We start from the raw sequence: 25,011 nt of genomic DNA on the forward strand, positions 1-25,011 counted from the left end.
TGGCTGAGATAGGGAACTCACGGCTTAGGAAGATTTCTGCATCTCTGTTGCTGGGGGTCCAGGTACCACAGGTATTGGTTGCCCTCCAGTACCTCACCCCAAGTGGCCATTATTCAAATGTGAGCCCACATAGCAACTGTTAGCAAGGTTTAATTGACCGTGGTGGGGGCAGATAACTGAATCAGACAGTGTCCTCACCCGGTGTCTGCACACATGCAACATGTAGGAGTCAGGGATGGGATGCTGACCTATGGGCACTGAGGCTAATTTCAGCAGCCCAACTGTCTCCTTGCTTTAGATCAGATGATTGAACACAGGTCAACAATCGAACCTGGCACCTCATTGGGTAAATGTACTGTCCATTGTGACACTGAGCCACAAAGTCCAGGGAAGACCCAAGTTCAATCTCTCTTACTTATCTGACTGCAATCAGGGAATTAAAACTGACTTGCACATCCCTGACTTAGGAAAGGGGGAGGAGAAAATCAGCCACGACTCACCCTCCCCCCTCCTCAACCACTATCCAGAACACCCTGCTTAAAACTCAGGCAGTGACGGGGTGGTGCCCACCATGGGAGAATAGCCTGCTGGCATTCATTGTCCAGGCTGATAGGTGAAGGATGGCTGTTTGGGTGAGGGACCAGCTGGCAATGGAACCGTACTGAGCAGGAATTGGGGTCATCGGGGAATCGGGGTCATTGGGGAATCAGGGTCATCAGGGAAGAAGACGAAAAATATCTATTGGGAATAAGAAGCTTGATCCTCATCCTTTAGTAATCTGGATCAGAGATGCAGTGCTCTGTGGGATGTTGTTTAGGGCCGGGGTGTCCCAAGCTGTTATCTTCACAGGTGAGCTCATGGAGTCTTGGGAGCCACATTTGAGTTTAAATCCTTGCCCCCATTAATTGCCCTGCCTCTCTCACGTCACTGATACTAACAGATCTCGGTGTTCCAATTAGATTTTATCCACCAATAAAGCAACAGCTTGTTTTGGCCAACATTTATCCCTCAACCAACAACATCAAAACAGGTTATCTGGTCATTTATGTCTTCGGTGTTTGTGGGACAATGCTGTGCACTTAATGTATACTGTGTACATCACTGAGAATAAAATAGTTACCAAGGGCGCCAAAGGGGTCCTGAGTCAGGGGAAAGTACATTGTTGGTGGGACATTTTCTCTGGGTAGTGATAGGTGGACACCGCTGGTCTTTTGCTGGTTCTGGGCTAGAAATCTTCTCCGTTTTCTTTTGATTTGATGTGATTTCAGCCACTTGTCGTGGGCTGCTGTTTCTAACCAAGGCGGAAGAGTTGGGTTTGTCCGTGCTTTTCATACAGGCGGCGGAGCCGGAGAGGGAGAGCTCGCCCGGCAGTGGTGCCGCCGGCTTGATGTGGACGGGCTGAGGCCGTGGTGACGGGGCAGCTTCTAGTCGGCGGCCGCTGTCCGCGGTGCTGAAACAGGAGCCGGAGAACACGGGGAAAGCATTGACCAAGTGATTGAGCACTCCCAGGCGCAAGTGTTCGTCTGTACTTTTGCTTCGCAGCAGATACTGGCTGACCCCGTTCAAACAGCTTCTGAATCCAGCTTGGAATTCAGCCACCCCTTCCTGAGTCAGCATCAGAACTCCTGAAAGCGCAAATAGAGTCAATGTGAGTAAACGGGTTAAATTGTGAGTACCGCATTCAGTTCTGGGCACTGCACCTCAGGTAGGATATTTAGGCCTTGGAGGGGATGTAGCGCAGATTCACCAGAATGATACCGGGGCTAAAAGGGTTAAATTATGAGGACCGGTTGCATAAACTAGGCTTGTATTCTCTTGAATATAGAAGATTAAGGGGTGATCTAATTGATGTGTTTAAGATGATTAGAGAAATTGATAGGGTACATAGAGAGAAATTATTTCCTCTGATGCGGGAGTCCAGAACAAGGAGGCATAACCTTCGAATTAGGCCGATCAGGGATGATGTCAGGAAGCACTTCTTCACACAAAGGGGAGTGGAAATATGGAACTCTCTTCCCCCAAAAAACTGTTGAGGCTGGGGGTCAGTTGAAAATTTCAAAACTGAGATTGATAGATTTTTGTTGGGCAAGGGTATTAAAGGGATATGGAAACAAGGCAGGTAAATGGAGTTAAGTTACAGAGCAGCCATGATTAATGGAGTGGCTGAATGGCCTACTCCTGTTCATATGTTTCTGAAGGAGAAAATGCAGTGACTTTTTTTATTCGTTCATGGGATGTGGGCGTCGCTGGCAAGGCCAGCATTTATTGCCCATCCCTAATTGCCCTTGAGAAGGTGGTGATGAGCCGCCTTCTTGAACCGCTGCAGTCCGTGTGGTGAAGGTTCTCCCACAGTGCTGTTAGGAAGGGAGTTCCAGGATTTTGACCCAGCGACGATGAAGGAACGGCGATATATTTCCAAGTCGGGATGGTGTGTGACTTAGAGGGGAATGTGCAGGTGGTGTTGTTCCCATGTACCTGCTGCTCTTGTCCTTCTAGGTGGTAGAGGTCGCGGGTTTGGGAGATGCTGTCGAAGAAGCCTTGGCGAGTTGCTGCAGTGCATCTTGTGGATGGTACACACTGCAGCCACGGTGCGCCGGTGGTGAAGGGAGTGAATGTTTAGGGTGCTGGATGGGGTGCCAATCAAGCAGGCTGCTTTGTCCTGGATGGTGTCGAGCTTCTTGAGTGTTGTTGGAGCTGCACTCATCCAGGCAAGTGGAGAGTATTCCATCACACTCCTGACTTGTGCCTTGTAGATGGTGGAAAGGCTTTGGGGAGTCAGGAGGTGAGTCACTCGCCGCAGAATACCCAGCCTCTGACCTGCTCTCGTAGCCACAGTATTTATATGGCTGGTTCAGTTAAGTTTCTGGTCAATGGTGACCCCCAGGATGTTGATGGTGGGGGATTCGGCGATGGTAATGCCATTGAATGTCAAGGGGAGGTGGTTAGACTCTATCTTGTTGGAGATGGTCATTGCCTGGCACTTGTCTGGCACGAATGTTACTTGCCACTTATGAGCCCAAGCCTGGATGTTGTCCAGGTCTTGCTGCATGCGGGCTCGGACTGCTCCATTATTTGAGGGGTTGCGAATGGAACTGAACACTGTGCAGTCATCAGCGAACATCCCCATTTCTGACCTTATGATGGAGGGAAGGTCATTGATGAAGCAGCTGAAGATGGTTGGGCCTAGGACACTGCCCTGAGGAACTCCTGCAGCAATGTCCTGGGGCTGAGATGATTGGCCTCCAACAACCACTACCATCTTCCTTTGTGCTAGGTATGACTCCAGCCACTGGAGAGTTTTGCCCCCCGATTCCCATTGACTTCAATTTTACTAGGGCTCCTTTGTGTCACACTCGGTCAAATGCTGCCTTAATGTCAAGGGCATTCACTCTCACCTCACCTCTGGAGTTCAGCTCTTTTGTCCATGTTTGGACCAAGGCTGTAATGAGGTCTGGAGCCGAGTGGTCCTGGCGGAACCCAAACTGAGCATCGGTGAGCAGGTTATTGGTGAGTAAGTGCCGCTTGATAGCACTGCCAACGACACCTTCCATCATTTTGCTGATGATTGAGAGTAGACTGATGGGGCATTAATTGGCCGGATTGGATTTGTCCTGCTTTTTGTGGACAGGACATACCTGGGCAATTTTGCACATTGTCTGGGAGATGCCAGTGTTGTAGCTGTACTGGAACAGCTTGGCTAGAGGCGCAGCTAGTTCTGGAGCACAAGTCTTCAGCACTACAGCCGGGATGTTGTCGGGGCCCATAGCCTTTGTTGTATCCAGTGCACTCAGCCGTTTCTTGATATCACGTGGAGTGAATCGAATTGGCTGAAGACTGGCTTCTGTGATGGTGGGGATATCGGGAGGAGGCCGAGATGGATCATCCACTTGGCACTTCTGGTTGAAGATGGTTGCAAACGCTTCAGCCTTATCTTTTGCACTCATGTGCTGGACTCCGCCGTTATTGAGGATGGGGATTTTCACCGAGCCTCCTCCTCCCATTAGTTGTTTAATTGTCCACCACCATTCATGACTGGATGTGGCAGGACTGCAGAGCTTTGATCTGATCCGTTGGTTGTGGAATCGCTTAGCTCTGTCTGTAGCATGTTGCTTCCGCTCTTTAGCATGCATGTAATCCTGAGTTGTAGCTCCACCAGGTTGGCACCTCATTTTTAGGTACGCCTGGTGCTGCTCCTGGCATGCTCTTCTACACTCCTCATTGAACCAGGGTTGATCCCCTGGTTTGTTGGTAATGGTAGAGTGAGGAATATGCCAGGCCATGAAGTTACAGATTGTGCTGGAATACAATTCTGCTGCTGATGGCCCACAGTGCCTCATGGATGCCCAGTTTTGAGCTGCTAGATCTGTTCTGAATCCATGCCATTTAGCACGGTGGTAGTGCCACACAACACGTTGGATGGTGTCCTCAGTGCGAAGACGGGACTTCGTCTCCACGAGGACTGTGCGGTGGTCACTTCTACCAATGCTGTCATGGACAGATGCATTTGCGACAGGTTGATTGGTGAGGATGAGGTCAAGTAAGTTTTTCCCTCGTGTTGGTTCGCTCACCACCTGCCGCAGGCCCAGTCTAGCAGCTATGTCCTTCAGGACTCGGCCAGCTCGGTCAGTGGTGGTGCTACCGAGCCACTCTTGGTGATGGACATTGAAGTCCCCCACCCAGAGTACATTTTGCGCCCTTGCTACCCTCAGTGCTTCCTCCAAGTGGTGCTCAACATGGAGGAGGACTGATTCATCAGCTGAGGGAGGACGGTAGGTGGTAATCAGCAGGAGGTTTCGTTGCCCATGTTTGACCTGATGCCATGAGATTTTGTGGGGTCCAGAGTCAATTATGAGGACTCCCAGGGCCACTCCCTCCTGACTGTATATCACTGTACCGCCATCTCTGGTCGGTCTGTCCTACCGGTGGAACAGGACATACCCAGGATGGTGATGGAAGAGTCTGGGATGTTGGCTGAAAGCTATGATTCTGTGAGTATGGCTATGTCAGGCTGTTGCTTGACTAGTCTGTGGGACAGCTCTCCCAATTTTGGCACAAGTCCCCAGATGTTAGTGAGGAGGACTTTGCAGGGTCGACTGGGCTTGGTTTGCTGTTGTCGTGTCCGGTGCCTAGTGGTCCGTCTGGTTTTATTCTTATTATGACTTTTCGTAGTGAGATTTTACAACTGAGTGGCTTGCTCGGCCATTTCAGAGGGTAATTAAGAATCAACCACATTGCTGTTGGTCTGGAGTCACATATCGGCCAGACCGGGTAAGGATGGCAGGTTTCCTTCCCTAAAGGACATTCGTGAACTTGATGGGTTTTTACGACAATCTGGTAGTTTCATGGCCACCATTACTGAATACCAGTATTTTAATTCCATATTTTTTATTTAATTAATTGAATTTAAATTCCCCAGCTGCCGTGGCGGGATTTGAACTCATGATTCCGGATTATTAGTCCAGGCCTCTGGATTACGAGTCCAGTAACATAACTACTATGCTAACATACCCTACTGATGATATAAGTTGTATTCTCCTCGTGATTGGAGACTGGCCTGCTCATCAATCTCTCTCCATGACAATTAAATGTCATCTCCTGGTATGTTTGTACCTCAAACTTTGTACCAATCATGCCCCCTCTCAATTGGCGTGCTGGCTGTCGGGGGCCCACCTGCTTAGCTTTGAATGGGAGATTCTGGTTTTGGAGGGTGGACTGAACACTTCAGTATAGTATTGAGGGAGTTCCAGGACAGCATGAATCAGAAGCGGGGTAAAGCTCCTTCTACACGTGTGAAGTTTCTCTTCATGCATTAAACTTTGACACTATTTTGTTTTTAATTCTCCCAGTCTTTCTAACTATTGTCATCTAATATGAAGGCACAGTGGAGACAGCTTTTAAATATTTCACTACAAAGAGCAGCATTGAGAGAAATTATTTTAATTAAATAATGGCTCATTGCCGAATCAATGGTGCGTGGGTAACTGTGAGTCACTGCAGGCTGTAACAGATTTCAGTACTCCAGCCTGCCAATGTTACTATGGGATGTATGCAATGGTAAAGCTACCCCTGTGCTGTTCCTTCAAGCATTCCCAGGTTAGGTACAGCAGGAATTAGATGTAAAGCTCCTTTTGCACTGTCCTATGGAGCTCTTCTAAGTTAGGCATAGTACCATATAGATGCAGAGCAATGATCTGTCAACATTGTCTCATCAAGCATTCCTAGGTCAGATACAATATGGGTTAAATGCAGAGCACAGCTCCTTCTGCACTGCCCTGTTGAGCTCTCCTCGGTCAGATATGGCTTAGTCAAACCCTCAGCTCTGCCCCAATGTTGTACCTTAACCTCAACTTTGAAAGAGTACCCTTGCTGCACTGATGTGGCACTTCCATTCCCCAAAGCAGCCAACCTCGTGGCCTTTCTGCCTGAGACTGACAACTTAGTGCTGAATTTTGAACAGCGTTGCAGTTTCTGGAAGTGACTGTTCATAGATTTCCAGGTTGTTGAAAATCTGCCAGTTTACCAGAAGTCCACACAGCCAAGATTCTCTTCTCCCCCACCCCCCATCCCCCAAGCACACCCAATCTGCCTCCAGCTTTGAACAGAACAATAAGCCAACAGTGGCTTTCTTCCATTTGGCCAAGCTGCTTAATCCCCAGTGTGGAAGGACCTTTACTCTGTTAGCAATCCTGTAAGACTCTTCTCTAAGCAACTAGGAACCAAGCTACTTGTTCAATCTGGCCCAACCCAAGGGACATCGCCAAGTTATCTTGACCCCCCAAAGGCATGCGTTTCCCAGCATACGCTCAACTGTACCACCACGCTGATGTACTGCCCTGTAAGTACTACACAGTAACTTCACAAGATGTATTTGTGTCTCTTTTTAAAAAAAGAGACAGAAAAAGATTTATGGCTGAAGCCAAATCCACATTCCTTTTTTCTAATAGAGTTGTAACAATTAATAGAATTATTGTGATTAATTAATCACATTTTTATTTTTAATCTGTTAATCCAACCAGGGCCATGGTTCATGAAAGGCAAACAAGGAAACAAGCAATGGCCCTTGTAAATTGCAATTAGGAGCCGCTCGGACTTGTGTCTATTAGGGAAGCAGAGATGGATTTTACGGGTTAATTGAAGGTGACAGATGCATTAATACGGTGTGATGTCAACTCACCCAGAATGGACACTTAACCCAAAGTCAAGAAAACACAACACGCTATTGTACTTTTAGACTAGCTCCAATTCCAGGAAACATCAGCCAGAAACGGGGAGATAGGATGAGTTTTAAAACCATCAGAATCTTCAGTTGTCAAGCCCTGTATTTCTTTTTGAATTGCTCAGGAATTTTTGACTAAATATCTTAAGACGGATCGCACTGTCTCTGACTCCAATTCATTCTTTCCCAGGACCTCAGTACGATGGGACCCCTCATCTGCCTCAGTCATCCCATCATCCTTTTAAAAACCCAAGCTTGGTGTCTTCCAAACACTGCTTCTTCATTTCCCTCATCTTCTCTTCTACTCTGTTTAACCTCACTGGAGTCCTGCACTGTTAGCCTTGACCCTTCACTTGGGTTTCATATATATATAGAAAAAAGGTTTTTAAAAAAAAAGTCAGTAAAATTCGATTAGATTGTCAGAACCTGCTTGATAAATCTTGCTGAAACGTTTTCTTTACAAGAGTTCTTTTAAACTTTGGGCCCCAATAGAGAATCTTTTTATTGACCTCCTTTTCAAACATGGTAGCAGTTCGGGAATCAGGACTGTAAGCTTCTAGCCAATCCCGTTACACTCTTGGTCTGGTGCCTATAGTGTCAACTTGGCCCACTTGGTAGCACTCTTGCCTCTGAATCAGAAGGTCATTGGTTCAAGCCCCATTGTGGACTTCACCGCACAATCTAGATCAACAGTTCAGTTGGAGGCGCCCATCTTTCAGGTGAGATGTTAAACCAAGGTCCTTTCTGCTCTTCAGATGGACGTAAAAGATCCTGTGGTTGACATTTCTCCCATAACCAACAGCACCAAAAACACATTAATTGTTTACTCACCTAATTTGCTTGTGGGATCTTACTGTGCACATCATTACCTGTCACGTTTGCCTGAGTGATTGCACCTCAGAGAGTAATTCGATGGATGTCCTGATGAAGTGCTACATAAATACAGGCTCCTTCTTATAATTTAATTTTTTAAAAACATGATATAAATAACTTGCATTCATATAGTGCCTTTAACCTAGTAAAATGCCCCAAGGCGGCTCACAGGAGTGTAATCAAACAAAATTTGACACCGAGCCACTTAAGGTGATATTAAGACATCTGACCAAAAGCTTGATCAAAGAGGTCGTTTTAAACGAGCATCTTAAAGGAGGAGAGAGGTAGAAAGGCAGAAAGGTTTAGGGAGGGAATTTCAGGGCTTAGGGCCTAGGCAGCTGAAGGCATGGCCGCCAATGGTGGAGCGAAGAAAATCTGGGATATAAGGACAATGTGGACATGCTAAGGCCAACTGCAGGTTTCTAGATCTCCCAGTTGCCTCTTATCCTGTTTTATGCTTTAAAACAGATGGTGAGGGGCAGACCAACAGCAGACGTTTTCTATCGAGGTCTCCCTTACTTGTGATATCACAGTGGAGCAGAACTTCATGATGTCACTGCTAGGGGGGAGCTCTGTACAACGTATCTATCCCCGTGCTGCCTCTTAGCAGCAGTTTGATGACTAAGAGATAGCAGTGTATGTCTAGGAATCAACCTTCATATCATTTAGCATTAGGAGGGAAACTGAAAAAATTGTTGAGATTAATCAAAAGGAGACAGGCTTGTTGGACTTCGGGGCCTTTTCCTCTTCCTAACCACTCCTTGGTGGTGATTTAGTGAAGTATAGTTCACCTTTAAGTACAGTTTTGGTGCGGTTACTGATTGACAGATTCACAAACTGCAAAAAAGGACTAACATATCTCAGACTGGGAACTCAATCGCAAAAAAACAATAGCAAACTTAGCCTCACGGATGAACAATGCAAGAGGTTTTGCTATCTCCTTGTTTGACTGGGATACACAAGTTAGATTAATGGCGAGTTGTACTATGCATCATGTTGACTGTATAAAACAGTCAGAGGATGAGCAATCAACTGCAGCACAGATACGTTCATGGAAATTGGATAGCCTTGAGCCTAGCTTTGGTGGGAGGCTATGTGATAACTTGTTTAGGAGACTCTTGAGTGTCCAAGGCAATGATAATTCATTAAATTTTTGAAGAGCAGAGTTACAGAGGTATGTAACATGGGCAACAACAACAACAACAACTTTCATTTACATAGCGCCTTTGATGTAGTAAAACGTCCCCTGTTGCTTCACAGGAGCAATTATCAGACAAAATTTGACACCGAGCCACATAAGAAGATATTGGGACAGGTGACCAAAAGCTTGGTGAAAGAGAGAGGTTTTCAGGAGCGTCTTAAAGGAGGACATAAGAACATAAGAAATAGGAGCAGGAGTAGGCCATACGGTCCTTCGAGCCTGCTTCTCCATTCAATCAGATCATGGCTGATCTTCGACCTCAACTCCACTTTCCCGTCCAATCCCCATATAACGTGATTCCCTTAGAGTCCAAAAATCTATAGATCTCAGTTTTGAATATACTCAGCGACTGAGATGAAGAAATTCCTCCTCATCTCAGTCCTAAATGGCCGACCCCTTATACTGAGATTATGCCCCCTAGTTCTAGGCTGTCTAGCCAAGGGAAGCAGCCTTGCAGCATCAGCAGGACAGAAAGGTAGAGAAGTTTAGTGAGGGAATTCCAGAGCTTAGGACCTAGACAGCTGAAGGAACGGCCGCCATTGGAGGGGCGAAGGAAATCAGGGATATGCAAGGCCCCAGAATTGGAGGGATGCAGAGTTCTCGGAGGGTTGCAGGGCTGGAGGAAATTACAGAGATAGGGAGGTTCCACCATTTTATTGGATCATGGCTGATCTGTATCTCAACTCCATTTACTCGCCTTTGCTCCATATCCCTTGATACCCTTGCCTAGTCATCATTTCCTGATTCATTTTGTCATTTCTTTCACGCTTTTCAACCTTAGGTGCCCTGCACCATGAGCCTTCATCACTTGTATCTGAATTAAAATGAAAGTTGGTATGAGCAGAAGAATGTAGGATCCTAGTGTTTACTTTTTGATTGTGTAAAGTTTAGATTCTGCCCAGTTCACTTTTGAGTGTTTTAAATGCACATTCATGGCAAGATAGTGATCAGAAACAATGCCCTTACCCAATTTTCCTCTCCCTGGCCTAGTTAATCTCAACAAAGTTGGCAGAAAGGCACTGAGGTCAATTGTAGAGCCCCTTTCACCATCTCAAATGAGACTTGCTAATTCAGCACAGACCATTGATTGAACCTGGGACCCTCCTGGTCTGACTCAGCTACTCACGGAACCATCACTTTGCATCCTGTAAAATGCTCAATGCTTCAACAAATCATGTCCTGGTGTCTCATCCCACCAATGTGTTTCCTGCTTAGTATTTCTGATTGTCTTAGAATATAAGAAATAGGAGCAGGAGTAGGCCATATGGCCCCTCGAGCCTGCTCTGCCATTCAATCAGATCACGGCTGATCTTCGACCTCAACTCCACTTTCCCGCCCGATCCCCATATCCCTTGATTCCCCTAGAGTCCAAAAATGTATCCATCTCAGCCTTGAATATATTCAATGACTGAGCATCCACAGCCCTCTGGGGTGGAGAATTCCAAAGATTCGCAACCCTCTGCGTGAAGAAATTCCTCCTCGTCTCAGTCTTGAATGGCCTTATCCTGAGACTATGCCCTCTAGTTCAAGACTCTCTAGCCAGGGAAAACAATCTCTCAGCATCTACCCTGTCAAGCCCCCTCAGAATCTTATATGTTTCAATGAGATCACCTCTCATTCTTCTAAACTCCAGAGAGTATAGGCCCATTCTACTCAACCTCTCTTCATAGGACAACCCTCTCATCCCAGGAATTAATCTAGTGAACCTTCGTTGCATCACCTCTAAGGCAAGTATATCACCTCTAAGGCAAGGATAAGGAGATCAAAATTGTACACAGTACTCCAAGTGTGGTTTCACTAAAGCCCTGTACAACTGTAGTAAGACTTCCCTACTCTTGTACTCCAATCCCCTTGCAATAAAGGCCAACATGCCATTTGCTTTCCTAATTGCCTGTTGTATCTGCATACTAACTTCTTGTGTTTCTTGTACGAGGACACCTAAGTCTCTTTGAACACCAACATTTAATAGTTTCACAACATTTAAAAAATATTCTGTTTTTCTATTCTTCCTACCAAAATGAATAACCTCACATTTCCCCACATTATACTCCATCTGCCACCTTCTTGCCCACTCACTTAACCTGTCTATATCCCTTTGCAGACTCTTTGTGTCCTCCTCACAGCTTACTTTCCCACCCAGCTTTGTATTGTCAGCAAACTTGGATACATTACATTCAGTCCCTTCGTCTAAGTCATTAATATAGATTGTAAATAGCTGAGGCCCACCACTAGTTATAGCTGGTCAACCTGAGCATGACCCATTTATCCCTACACTGTTTTCTGTCCTTTAACCAATCCTCTATCCATGCTAATATATTACCCCCAACCCCATGAGCCCTTACCTTGTGTAACAACCTTTTCTGTGGCACCTTATCGAATGCCTTTTGAAAATCCAAATGTACTACATCCACTGGTTCTCCTTTATCTACCCTGCTAGTTACATCCTCAAAGCATTTTCCTGACTTGTCGTTCATTGGAGCGTTTCTGAATCAGTTTGCTGAGCTGCACTCTGCATGTGTTATTTTTCTCCCCCCTCGTCCAAGTGACCATGTGTGAGCCCAGACAATGAGTGTCAGCAGGCTCGTCAGTTGGAGAAAGGAGGGGGAGAATGCTATTGCCAAATTCAACCTTGCCCTCACCTGTTGTACACACCTGTTCATCACTAGCAGGAATCAGGAGCGGGAACCAATTCCAATTTATTCCCTTCCCAGCACCTGGGACGACGAGGCAAATTGCACAGACCAGGAATTGGTTAGCTATTGGGTCACTACATTCAAGAGCGTGGGTCATGATTGTAAGGGTGAGAACTGGTCAGAAAATTACAGGCAACGCATGCCCAAATTTTGGATTGGCGCTGCCAACATCGCGGAGTTATATGATCCGCTACAAGTGGATCTCCTGAACTCCGGCGAGCAGGGTCGAGTGTTCTGGTCTTTGAATATGGGGTTGACATCCAGCAGTGTACTCGCCTCCGCTGGGAGTGGAGTGACGACTCCCCCCCCCCCCCCCCCCCCCATCGTATCCAGTCGGTCCTCCTGTGGGGGGGTAGAGAATCAGGCTAGCCAACTGTCCACATAGAAAGGGTTGTCGCTACAGAAAACAGCCCAGTATGTGATCTGCTGATGTAAAGGAGCGAAAGAAGTGGGTTGTCTCATGTACCGGAAAAGAGAGAACATGAAATGGATCTCCTGTGGATTTGCCCAGAGAAAGTCAGGACGGAGTGAATTTCAGGATGTAATCGTGATGATGTTGGAATAGGGATGGGGATCTAGAACTCATTGAGCTCCATCTAGTGGTAGAAATGTGCAGTTGCAGGTGTGACTGAGTGTCACGGAATGGTGATGCCTAAATATGGAATGTGCATCATATATAGCAAATTTAATATATTACTAGGCAATTTCTCATGGGGTTGTATATGGGGAATGATGATCCAAGTGTAGGGTTAGAGGACAAGGGGATAATTCAACTGCGGCATGCAATCGGATTTCAGTCCCCATTTTAAATTCATGCATTCTGTCCTTGGTCTTAAATTCCATTATAAAGTCCAATGTCCACATTTATAATGGAAACAGCCTATGGAAATGTGTCCTGCTGTAATGACAGGCTCCTGCCAATGTGCGAGTGAAGCACAAATTTAAAAAAGAAAGAAAAATCTTGTATTTATATAGCGCCGTTCACAACCTCAGGGTGTCCCAAAGCACTTTACAACCAATTAAATACTTTTTGAAAGGTAGTCACTGTTGTAATGTAGGAAACGTGGCAGCCAATTTGCACACAGGAAGGTCCTACAAACAGCAATGTGATGATGACCAGATAATCTGTTTTTGTGGTGTTGGTTGAGGGAAAAATATTGGCCAGGACACCGAGGAGGACTCCCCTGCTGTTCTTCGAAATAGCGTCATGGGATCGTTTACATCGACCTGAGAGGGCAGACAGGGCCACGGTTTAACATCTCGTCCGACAGACGACACCTCCGACAGTGCAGCACTTCCTCAGTTTCATTTATAGATGTGGGCATAGGAATTTATAATGGAAAAAGTTGAGAAGAAGTGTGGGCTGATAATTAAGTTTTTTAACGTATGAAATAGTAGATGTAGATAGTGGCTGGGATAGTCTGTGCTGTTGGGAGGCAGGGGAGGTCATGGGCCTTTAACTATATAATTATTCTGGTGCCTCTTGTGTTAATGTACCTGCTGCAGTTGACTTTCACCTGCCTGAATCGTGATTGTTCTCCAATCGTGCTGATGTGTTCCTTGCCCAAGTTGTCCCCAAGCTGTAATACTCCGTCTTCCTTCTGTTTCTTCACTAAAGTATTTCCAATGAATAAAAGAAAATTTAGCTGTCAGGAGCTTTTTTTGTCTCTCTCTATCTCTCGGTCCAGCGATATGAAGCTGCTACAAAAATGTCCTCGAGGTAAAACATACCTCGCTCCAAATAGACAACAATGAAGACATTTACTGTGAGCGAATGTTTTACCCTGATTGATATTATGACAGTTGATAGCAGGGCTGTGAGACATTTTTCCAGAATAAACTTATTTTAAATTCATACCAGCAGCTTGCAGCCAAGCTTTTGTGGCAGATGGAACGCTGGGTATAATGAGACAAACTGGGAGGTGGTTGGATGTGGGCACACTAGGGTTCAGACTCCTATCTGCAGAGAGCAAATAGCTTGATGTGAGGGTCTCTCCGATTTGCAGAGAGGGGGCGAAAGACTCGGAAGTTAAGACTGATTGTGCTGGATTATATTTGCCTGCTGTTGGAGTCGAGGGATTTTACCGCTGGCAGTTTCTGCTCTTGTATGAATTTGATTAATGGAGATGACTGGAATTACTGATGTCGTTCAGTGACTTTGCTTGACAAGACATAAAGCTAATCCGTTGTTTGACTGGATTTTTTTTTAGCGAAAGCAAAGATGTGAAACTCTTGATGGCGACTTGCCTAAACCCTCCTGTTCTACCCCTGTCTGCGCTTGGTGCTCATTCAGGGTTGCCAACTTTCCAGGATTGCCTTGGCGTCTCCAGGAATCGAAGTCAATCTCCTGGACACTGATGTGAGCAAAACCCGGGAGGAAAATTATAGGGGGCATTAAAAAATTGTGTGCTTTGTTTTCATTTTCTTTTTCTTTGAACACTTTCGTTTATTAGTTATAGAACAATTGTAGGTGGGGAAAAAAGGCCATTTGACTGGGCAGGGCCGTTGGAGGCTGGGAGGTCATGTGATGAAACCTCCAGGAATATGTCCAACCAGAGTTGGCAACCCTAGGCTGGTTTCGCTGACTCCCCAATCGGGTGCTCCTGGTGCGGAGAGGAGCTCATAGAGAGGGCGAGTCTAGAATTAATTTAGATGGATGCGAGCCTAACAGTTTCCCTATCAGCCATTCCTGCAGGTGCCACCCTGCACCAGGAACAGTCGTGGTTGGGCAACCAGTCCTTGTGTGGTCTTGGGAAATTTTGGATAATCCTTTCCCCCTCATCTTCTGAGAGCGTCGACTCCTTGCTGGAATCCTGTTCCACAGGTCGCACCTTATCCAGGTGGTCATGTGTGAGCCCAGGTAGTTGAGAATCAGTAGGCTATTCGACCATGGGGAGGATCACATCTGGGCACAGCCCTGCCCTCACCTGACATCCATACATATCCACTTTCAAGCAGGGGTCACTAGAACTCAAAATCCTGGCTGATATTTTTTTTCCCTTCTTTAATATGGAGACACCAAGGTTGGTTGTAACATCTTTATAACCACCCGTGTGAGATCAGCTAACTCAGCACAGACTGGGAATTGAACCTGGGATCTGCCTGCTCTGTGTTCTGCAGCTACATAGACTTACAGCTTAGAAACAGGCCATTTGGCCCAACTGGTCTATACCGGTGTTTATGCTCCACCTGAGCCTCCCCCAACTTACTTCATCTCACCCTATCAACATATCCTTCTATTCCTTTCTCTCTCATGTACTTATCAAGCTTCCCCTTAAATGCATCTATTTACCACTCCAGATACTCACCGGATAAATTTGCTGAATCATTGAGGAGGCACTAATAATCATGTTTGACTGGATATATATTTTTTAAATGATGCACAGATCCTTCACTCCCCTGTAGCCAGACTATGACCCTCGAAACCCCTCCATTCATTTATAAACTTGTAGTTGTGGTGTGAGTACACGTGTATTAAGTTTATGGATTTTCTGGAGGGGTGGGGGGATTATAAGATGAAAAATGTTGATGCTATAGATTATTATTAAGCAATTGACTTGATGACTCAGTGAGTAAAGGTGCTGTCTGCTGTCTGAGCCACACAGAGCACTGGAGGGCCTGAGGCTTGATTCCTGGCCTCTGTCGAGTTAGCTGATCCGAGCCGGGGCAACAGTAGGTACGTTGCAATTGGCCTCACGGCAGCCTTGAATCAGACAGGGTAAAAGTCAGCTCGGGTTCCCGCTTAGGGTCGCTACTGGACCCAGGAGCGGACCAGCTTCCCGCTTCGCTGAGCAGACCCACTTGGGACTCGCGGACAGTGTTTTTTCCTTAATTCCCACCCCCAAACCGGCCTGGTTTTTGGGCGGAACAGAAAACTGCCAGCCCTGGTGTGGGTGAAGGTGACTATCTCCCCGTTATTTTTCCTTCCCTCTCACTGTGGGAAGGCAGCTCATCGAGATTGCAGGCCAGGATCGGGGATGTGAGACATCGAGGGCCCAAAGCCCAGCATCCGAGCCGTGCCTGGCATCGCGGCCTGGAGCCACAGCGCCCCCGTGTGCTCAAGATCTGTAACTTTTGAATATGGGGCTTTTAACAAGGGAGCTGTGAGCTACCAGCAATATTATAGAGGTGGGCACTCAGCTTAACAAGGCTGGAGGCTACCAGCAATTAAAACAAATCAACAGTTGTTTAATAACTTTACTGTGAATAATTAAAACATATTAAATTAAAAAGAAGCTGTTGGAACAATATAATAATTAATTGGCAATATTTCAATAAAGTATGTAAGCCAGTTCTTAAATGTTAGGCGAGGGTGAGCAGCATATTATTTTGCGATAAAGGTAATTAAAAATAATGTTTTTCTCCTCTCCTCTTGTGAAGGCGCCGACTGTTACAGGGGTCCAGGTTCCATGGATGCAGGGCTGCCCTCCCTTACCTCCCTAAAGTGGCCATTCCTTATTTGTGTACCTTGCCGATGAGCTTTGGAAGACTGTTCAGATATGACGGGAGAAGGCCTCACAACCAAGGCCAGTCCTGCACTAATCAAATGTCCACCGACACATCCTCTCCTGGAGGGAGAACTTGGCCTGATTTTACGGCACCTTATCCAGGGGCACTGAGGCCAATTACGCAGCCCTTACAGGCGCACAGAGCTGAGATTGGCTAACTCAGTACCTTCCCTTTACTCACTAGGCTATGAGAGCAGCCAACAGAAAGAAGCTAAAATGTGTTGTTGCATATTTGCGACTCCTCCTGCCTAAAGCTCGTTGCTGTGTCACTCTCAGTGAGGTTAGCGGCAAATGACAGATAAGTACATAAGCACACCTCAGACCATGCAAAGTGACCACCATTTTGTTTTTAGTGTCCACTGGAAGCCTTTTGTTCCTCCTTGCCTCCCTCTCCCCCCCCCCCACCGCTGCCGGCCGTGTTCTCCACTCCCCCTCCTGAATACACTGACTTTTGCAGGGATGCTAGTCTATGGGCACTGGAGACCATCCAGGACTTTCCCCAACTGGAAGTTTTCATGTGTTTTTAATTTTAACTTAACTCGCCGGGCAGGAAACCCATGAGATCGGGTGGAACTTCAATGGAGACTAAAATCGGGCGAGGTGTAAAACCAGCATTGCACCCAATCCCGTCAGTTTCCCGATGGGTGGGTTAGGTTAAAATTACCCCCTAAGTTTCAGCAGATTATTTGAGCATTGAAGGACCTTATGGTGCTCTGGGCTGTAGCATTCTGTATATATAATGTAATACACTCCCTGTTACTAGGATGAACCACTATTATATAATATCATGCTGTGTGTTACTGAGTACAGTATTATGTATATATTGTTTTTATTTTGTAAAATCAAGGTGAAGAGCCAAATACTATAATACAGGACACCACCGGGATGAAAGGAGTAGGAGAGAAGGTGAGGTAAATGAGGACGTAGCAATTAGGCAATGACAAGTTTGTGTTTTAAAAGCTTGTTGGACGAAGGGAAGACTGAGGAAGGTAAGGACTCTTAAATATCAGCTCAGCTCAGTTGGTAGCCCTGTTGTCTCTTAGTCAGAAGATTGTGGGTTCAAGCCCCAGTCCAGGACTTGATTGCGTAGTGTTGGGAGTGCGGCACTGTTGTCCTAGGGATGAGATGTTAAACCGAGGCCTCATCCTCCTGCTCAGAAAAGACCCCATGGCACTACTCAAAGAGAATCATAAAGTTCTCCCGTGTCCTGGTCAACCGACATCACCAAAAACAGGTCACCTGCTTGTTCATCTTATTCGCTGTTTATGCAATTTTGTCACAGTTCTCGCTCCTGATCTCCGTTCAGGTTCCCCTCCAGGTGAGGTTGTGTCGGTGGACATTTGATATGTGCAGGTTGGGCCTAGGTTGAGGCCTCCTCCCATCATAGAACTACATAGAATTTTACAGCACAGAAACAGGCGCCATACGAGCCTCCTCCCACCTAACTTCATCTCACTCTATCAACATATTCTTCTATTCCTTTCACCCTCATGTGTTTATCTAGCTTCCCCTTAAATGCATCTATGCTATTCACCTCAGCTACTCCATGTGGTAGCGAGTTCCACATTCTTACCACTACTAAACTTGTCCTTTTTATTAAGCTGAGGTGGGTTTTTACAGGTTATCCAAGAAGTTCCGACTTCAAGACTGCATTGCGGTGTACCGTGTTCAAATACCAACTAGCAAACCACAGAACAATGGTAAATTATTGACATTTGCAAACCCTCCAAGCTACTTTGAGTTCCTGATCTCAACTGCTTCGCCAAGAGGAAGCGTTGAGGAGAGACCAGACAATCCTCCAAAAGGGCTGAGTAAAAATCAGCAGAAGAGTCACCCTAGGTGCCTTTGCGTACATCCTCATAACCTTGGCCGGAGCTTGGTAAGCGGTGAGCAGCAGATGGTGTGTGACCAAGGGGACTTCAGCTGCCCCTTGTTTCTTTTTAAGAAAAAAATAAATAAATTCCACCCTAAATGTAGAGTCTTTATTAACCTTGATCTTCTTGGGCAGAAGTTTTATGTCACTGATTTGAGGGAATCACCTTATTGTCCATGAACAGTATGAAGATATTCAACTCGCAGAAGCTTGTGGGGAAAGGGCAGGGCAATGGGACTAATTGCTCTTTCAAAAAGCTGGCACTGGCACGATGGGCTGAATGGCCTCCTTCTGTGCTGTCTCATTCTATGATTCTATGACTTACTGAGTAAAGAAGTTTCTCCTGAATTCCTTATTGGATTTATTAGTGACGATCTTATATCTGAACAGTCTTCCAACGCTCATTGTCAAGGTTCACAAATGAAGAATGGGCACTTGGGGGAGGTAAGAGAGGGCAGCCCTGCGACCATGGAACCTGGCCCTTGCAAGAAACCTCACTTACCCCTGAGGAAGCAAGTTGGGCATCAAATTCACCCACATAACAACAGTGAGGGCACTTCAAAAAAGCAACTCATTGTAGGCCAGAAGCTTTGGGGCATCCTGAGAATTGTAGTGAGGTGCAATATATAAATATAAGTTCTTTCGTCTACAGTTTAAATTTCTAAGGGAAAAAGAGTTAGTGTAGGAAACAATGCAATTAGTCTTGATTTTGACACAGTGAGGAAGCAGGGAATAGGAATAGTGTGATGGCTGGAGTATTGGGAGGAACAAACGAGGGAAGTTGAGAGACGCATTAACCGTTGTAGTACTGATAAAATAGATAGAGAGAGAGATTGTGAGGGAGGTTATTTTATGGTAACTTGTTTAAAAGTACATAGTGCCAGACACTGTCAAAGGCTTTGGAGGGATCCAAGGTTATATAATACCATCATTCACTGAGGCCTAATTCTACTGTATATATTACAAATTAATGCCACATATTACAGAACATTGTAAAAAATGTATGAACCAGCTCTAGCTGTCTATTTACAGGATTAGTGATATATATTACTATTAATTATTGTTTCCTAAGAGCTTTTTAATTAAACACATATTAATAATTTATAACACTGTTATTACAGTGTTATTAAACAACAGAGATTTTTATAGTTAGTGTGTTACACATTTGTTAAACATTACAAACTGATTTATGACAGTCACTTAAAATTAAGTGTTCAGGGATTATGTAATTTTTTCTCATCATAACCTGCTTGCCTATATAAATCCTGCAGTGTCTACAGCCATTTGATACAAATCATCCTACAGCCACTACAGTGCCCCAACACCTGGTCCAGTGCCCCGACACCAGGTACAGTGCCCGACACCAACACCAGTGCTCCAACGCCCTGCCCAGTGCGCCAACACCCACTCCAGTGCGCCAACACCCTGCCCAGTGCTCCAATACCAACTCCAGTGCCCCAACACCCGGTCCATTGCTCTCAGCACCCAGCCCAGTGCTCTCAACACTCGGTCCAGTGCTCCGTCATCAGGTCCAGTGCTCCAACACCCACTCCGGTGCTCCAACCCCACGCAGTCCTCTCAAGGAATTAAGGGAATGACAGGTATGGTTTCGGCGTTGGCTGCCCATTAATTTTGGGAATTGAAAACTGAACAGCAAAAATTCGATTTCCCTTTGCTGTATGAAGATACGAAATTGACGGGCAGGAAAAGATCAGTTGGTGCATCAAACCTGCCCCAAAATGTGTGCACTTGTGAAACTGGCAATGCAAAACTGGTTTGGTTTTCATTTCGGCTCTCACAGGCCGACACTTTAGTGTAAGACGATTCCTCCTCCCCCACAATTTTTGGACCCGTGCGCGGAGCCTCTGTGGCCTTTGACCCGACCACATGGAGTGACTAATATGGAAGATTCCTGAATCTCAGACATTGCCACTAGGATTCTCCCAAATCAGATGTGGGAACCAGAAGCTTAATGTGAGCGTATTGTACAGGATCCGTCGACTTTTACTTCCAAACATAACAGAACGTTACACAAGTGTTATGTTTTTTTTAAATGTTCTCCACTCTGAAGGTGCTGACTCTTAGTGGGGCTCATTTCTCAGGTTCCAGCAGCCCTCCAGCACCTTGGAGAAGTGGTCATTCCTCATGTGTGAGTCTCAGCAGGCTTTTTGACCTCTGCCAACATTCACCCATGCCCTTTCTACCGGGAGTTACTGGATAGTGATCAGGAGGTGGGGGGATCAGTGCTGAATTTTTTACTCCTAGGCCTGGGGCACTGAGGCTCATTGTAACACCTCTATCACTCACCCCTGCTGAGATAAGCTACTGCTTCACTCATCATTCCCCTGGTAAGCAAACAAGTCAGTGACCAGTGCACAGACCCTGGCTGTGCTCCGCAGTGCTCCTCTCCCTGATGTTCCCCTTCCTTAGTGTGAGTGAAGCCCTCAATCTCTACTGGTGCCCCTCCTCTCAGCAGGGCGGCAAGATCAGGGACTCGCCTTGTGTGTTGGAGGGGAGGGTGTAGTTAGCCTGAGCATAAACCCTCATCGATGACCAACACTCCAAAGCATAACCGCATTATGCTGCCCCCATTGATTAATTGCTAATATATTACTTTTTCTTGAGAAGCAGCATCTCTTTCTGGGAACTGCACTCTTTTTATTGCACTGTGATTTATGTGTCATGAAGAGCCCCCTCCCGTTGCCTTTAACCTTGTATGTGCCATTGTTTTAAAAGCCTTTAGAACTTAAAGTTCAATAAAACAGGCTCCCTTGATGGTTCACTGAGTTTATCCGTTGATTAACTCAGTCATACAGACTAGTAAAGGGCCCAGCTTCAATCCAGGGATTTTGCACTGAGTTGACTGATCTCTGCTGAAGGAGCAGCCACCAGCCTAGCATCCCTGGCTGAGGGAAAACCAACAAGGTTCTCACTGAACAAGCTGGGGCTCTTTTCTCTAGAAGAGAAGGCTGACAGGTGACACAATCGAGGTCTTCAAAATTATGAAGGGGTTCGATAGAGTAGACTTAGAGAAGATGTTTCCGCTTGTGGGGGAGTCCAAAACTACGTGTCATAAGACATTCAGGAGAAACTTCTCTACCCAGAGAGTGGTTAGAATGTGGAACTCGCTACCACAAGGACTAGTTGAGACGAATAGCATAGATGCCTTTAAGGGGAAGCCAGATAAACACATGAGGGAGAAAGGAATAGAAGGATATGCTGATGGGATTGGATGAAGAGGGATGGGAGGTGGCTCGTGTGGAGCATAAACACCAGCGTAGACCAGTTGGGCCGAATGGCCTGTTTCTGTGCTGTAAATTCTATGTAATTCTCATCTCTACCCAGCAACCCTTCTGGAAATGTGTGTGAGTGGATGGTGTGGCATGTTGTCCCTCCTTATTCACTGGACAGCCTTCTCCTCCATCATCCTTCGCCATTGGATCCCTCCATATCACAGTCCATTCATGGCTCCTACATGTAGCCAATACACTTCCTGCACTATTTGTTCTCCTGCCCCCCCCCCCCCCCCCCCCCACACAGTCATCTCTGGCTTGCCCCAAGAACCCATCTTGGCCCCCTCCCATTCCTAACTTACAAGCTGCCTCTTGCATGGGATCAGCTTCTATGTGTATGCCCAGCTTTACCTCTCTGCCAACACCTCTTGACATCACAAGTGTGCTGTGTTGTCGGGTAGACTGTCAGACATCAGTCGTCAATGAGATGGACTGTGCTCCACTTGGTGAGATTCTGTACAGTTCTAACCCGAAACCCTGCACCCTACTGATTCCTTCCCTCTCCCTGGCTGCTCACTGATGTTCGACCCAATGCTGCGCATCCTGGGTGACGCTAAGCTCAGCTTCAAACCCTCCCCTATCGAGTCAGGCACCAGCACTGAAACATCATCTCTGTCCTTATGTCACTCACCGCGCTTGAAACCCACATCCACATTTTGTCACTTCGTCACTATGTTTGTACTGCTGGCCTCCTGAGCCGCACCTTGCACAGACTCCAACACATCTAGAACCTCCTTTCACTATCCCATGCAAAGCCCTGTTTGTCCTAACCCTAAATTATTTCCTCTGGTGGGGAAAACACGCACAAGAGGACACATTCTCAATATTAGAGCTAGGCCCTTCACAAGGGGAATCAGGTAGCATTTTTTCACACGAAGAGTAGTGGAAATTTGGAACTCTCTCTTCCAAAAGACTGTGGATGCTGGGGACAATTGGAGTTTTCAAGACTGAGATCGATAGATTTTTGTTAGGTAAGGTTATCAAGGGATATGGGGCAATGGCAGATAAATGGAGTTGAGGTACAGATAAGCCATGATCCACTTGAATGGTGGAGCAGGCCCAAGGGGCTGAATGACTTCCTGCTGTTCCTAACTCTTCCTATGTTCCAGCCCTCACCAACATCCACTGGCTTCTCCTGCCGCAATGCATTGAATTCAAAATTTTTGTCTTCATTTATAAAACACTCCACGACCTTGGCCCCCCCCTTCTCTCTGCAATCTCCTCCAACTCCACATCCCAGTTCGCACCCTCCGCTCTTTTCAGTCTAGACTGGTGTCTGGCCCTCTGCTCCGCCGTCAGTGGCAGAGCATTCAAGCCTTTATGCTCCTGCACTCTGAAATACCCTTCCAAGACCCCCTTCTGCTCACTCCATCTTTCTCCAGCTTCCAAAACCTACCCTGATGCTGCTTGGTGTCCAATCTGCCCAATTAGTGTCAGCTGTGGCTCAGTGGGTGGCACTCTCATCTCTGAGTCAGAAGCTCTTGGGTTCATGTCCCATTCCAGAGACTTGAGCACAAAATCTAGGCTGACATTCCAGTGCAGTACTGATGGAGTGCTGCACTGTCAGAGGTGCCATCTTTTGGAAGAGGCATCAAACTGAGGCCCCGTCAGCCCTCTCAGGTGGATGTAAAAGATTCCATGGAACAATTCAAAGAGCAGGGGAGTTCTTCCCGATGTCCTGACCAATATTTATCCCTCAACCAACATCACTAAATGACAGATTACCTAGTCATTATCACTTTGCTGTTTGTGGGACCTTCCTGTGTGCAAATTGGCTGCCCCGTTTTCTACATTACAACAGTGGCTACACTTCTAAAGTACTTCATAGGCTGTAAAGCACTTTGGGATGTCCTGAGGCCGTGAAAGGTTCTATATAAAAGCAAGTTCTTTCTTTCTTTCATTGTGAACAGCCCTGGGTGTTTGACTAGCGTAAGGGTGCTATATATGTGTAAATCATTGCTTTTTGGGTGAAGACAGATGGGTTTTGGCTGTTGACACTTGCTGCCTGTGGTCACTTGCGAATAATGCCCACTAGCTGAGCACTGGGCCACCGTGGAGCCATCACCGTGCAGGGCACGGAGGGCAAAGAAAAAAAAACTTCAATAAAACACTTAACAAGGAAAAGAAAAAAGGATCATAAAAGTGTTAAAAAGAAGAACAGAAATCGAGTTTGATTTGTGGGCTGGCTTCACTGTAACAGGCACAAGGGTTTATGACGATAAAAGGAAAAAAGGCAGAGAGCTAAAATCTCAGTGCGTTTTCATCCTCCAAAAAAAACCTCCTGAAATAATTTGAATCGGAAATTCCATTTCCTTTTTATTGGGCAGCACTTGCAGAGAATCTACAAGAAAAAAATCAATTGGAACTTCTGGCTGGACACATCACAGGACGGCAAATAGCTTTCGAAAAGTTCTTTTGGGGATTTATTGCCATTTATTTTGTAAAGCCCCAGTTTCTCTTCACTCGCTGGGAATCAGTTCAACGGTCACCTGCCATTACCTCCCCCAGGTGGCCAGTCGTCATGTATGAACCTGGACAGTGTCACTAGGATATTTGACTGTGAAGGGCATCATTGCCAAAACTAATCCGATGTGCCACACACACGCGGAAACATACACTCGCTCACACACACACGTGCACATGCATACACATGCACGCACACCACACACGCACGCACATGCATGCACTGTGCAGCAAGAATCATGGAAAGCAATCAGATGCAGGAAGCCCGGCTGATTTTATTTCCTCCTCCCTAGCCCAGGAGCACTCTGCTCAATTCTAGCATCTCTATCACCATCGCAGCACAGACCATGAATCAAAACTGGCACCGGTCTGACCTGTATGGCTCAGCTGATAGCTGGCCGTGAGTGTTGGCAGGCTGTTTGACCATGAAGGAAGAGTGTCACAGCTGAGCTCAACCCTGTCCTTATCCAACGCGCACCAATAATAGTCACTAGTGATCAGAAGCACGAACCCTGGCTGAATTCCTGCTCTCTAATAAAGGGACGTTGGGTCCAATTGTAGTGCTCCAAATACTCTTGTTTCATCCTCTATTAATTTTGTGTCACGATGGAGCAAAATAACCTGTAGGAAATTCTCAGAGAAGTGAAAACGAACAGCGATTAAGGCCAAGCTCACTCACACGCTGATATCTTTTTTTCAAAAACTTTGGAAAGAGAAAGAATCCCAGCTTCAGCCCCATTAATTCTGTAATTTCTAACAGCAGATTTCTCCTTGGCTGGCAGTCCACGAGAGAAAGTAATTCTAAACCAGGAAGAAAAAAGAAAAAAAATGTGCTGATCCCAGCTCTTTTTCCAGAATTCGATTTGACTTAATGTCTTGGCCGAACGCCCA

General features: G+C 46.1%; 2 protein-coding genes across 2 annotated transcripts in view; one reads left to right on the forward strand and one right to left on the reverse strand.

The window, feature by feature from the left end:
* Positions 1-25,011, forward strand: part of camta1a (calmodulin binding transcription activator 1a) — an 801,272-nt gene that overhangs the window by 537,499 nt on the left and 238,762 nt on the right. The gene's annotated exons all lie outside the window — the stretch shown is intronic.
* LOC137300767 (uncharacterized) lies at positions 1,104-23,148 on the reverse strand. The gene is made up of 3 exons (XM_067970031.1): positions 23,054-23,148; positions 14,231-14,337; positions 1,104-1,625 (listed from the first exon to the last, which is right to left on the reverse strand). The coding sequence occupies exons 1-3, from the start codon at positions 23,146-23,148 to the stop codon at positions 1,117-1,119; spliced, it is 711 nt and encodes a 236-aa protein (XP_067826132.1). The 3' UTR covers positions 1,104-1,116.

Source organism: Heptranchias perlo, chromosome 32 (genome assembly GCF_035084215.1).
Source record: "Heptranchias perlo isolate sHepPer1 chromosome 32, sHepPer1.hap1, whole genome shotgun sequence".
Taxonomy (NCBI): Eukaryota; Metazoa; Chordata; class Chondrichthyes; order Hexanchiformes; family Hexanchidae; genus Heptranchias; species Heptranchias perlo.

Excerpts from the sequence above, each read along its gene's own strand:
- LOC137300767 (XM_067970031.1), bottom strand. The coding sequence starts at position 23,148 with ATGAACCCAAGAGCTTCTGACTCAGAGATGAGAGTGCCACCCACTGAG. Across the intron at positions 14,338-23,053 it reads GGACACCAAGCAGCATCAGG|TGTCCAGGAGATTGACTTCG; the intron begins GTAGGTTTTGGA and ends TGCTCACATCAG. Across the intron at positions 1,626-14,230 it reads GGTAGAACAGGAGGGTTTAG|GAGTTCTGATGCTGACTCAG; the intron begins GCAAGTCGCCAT and ends TTGCGCTTTCAG.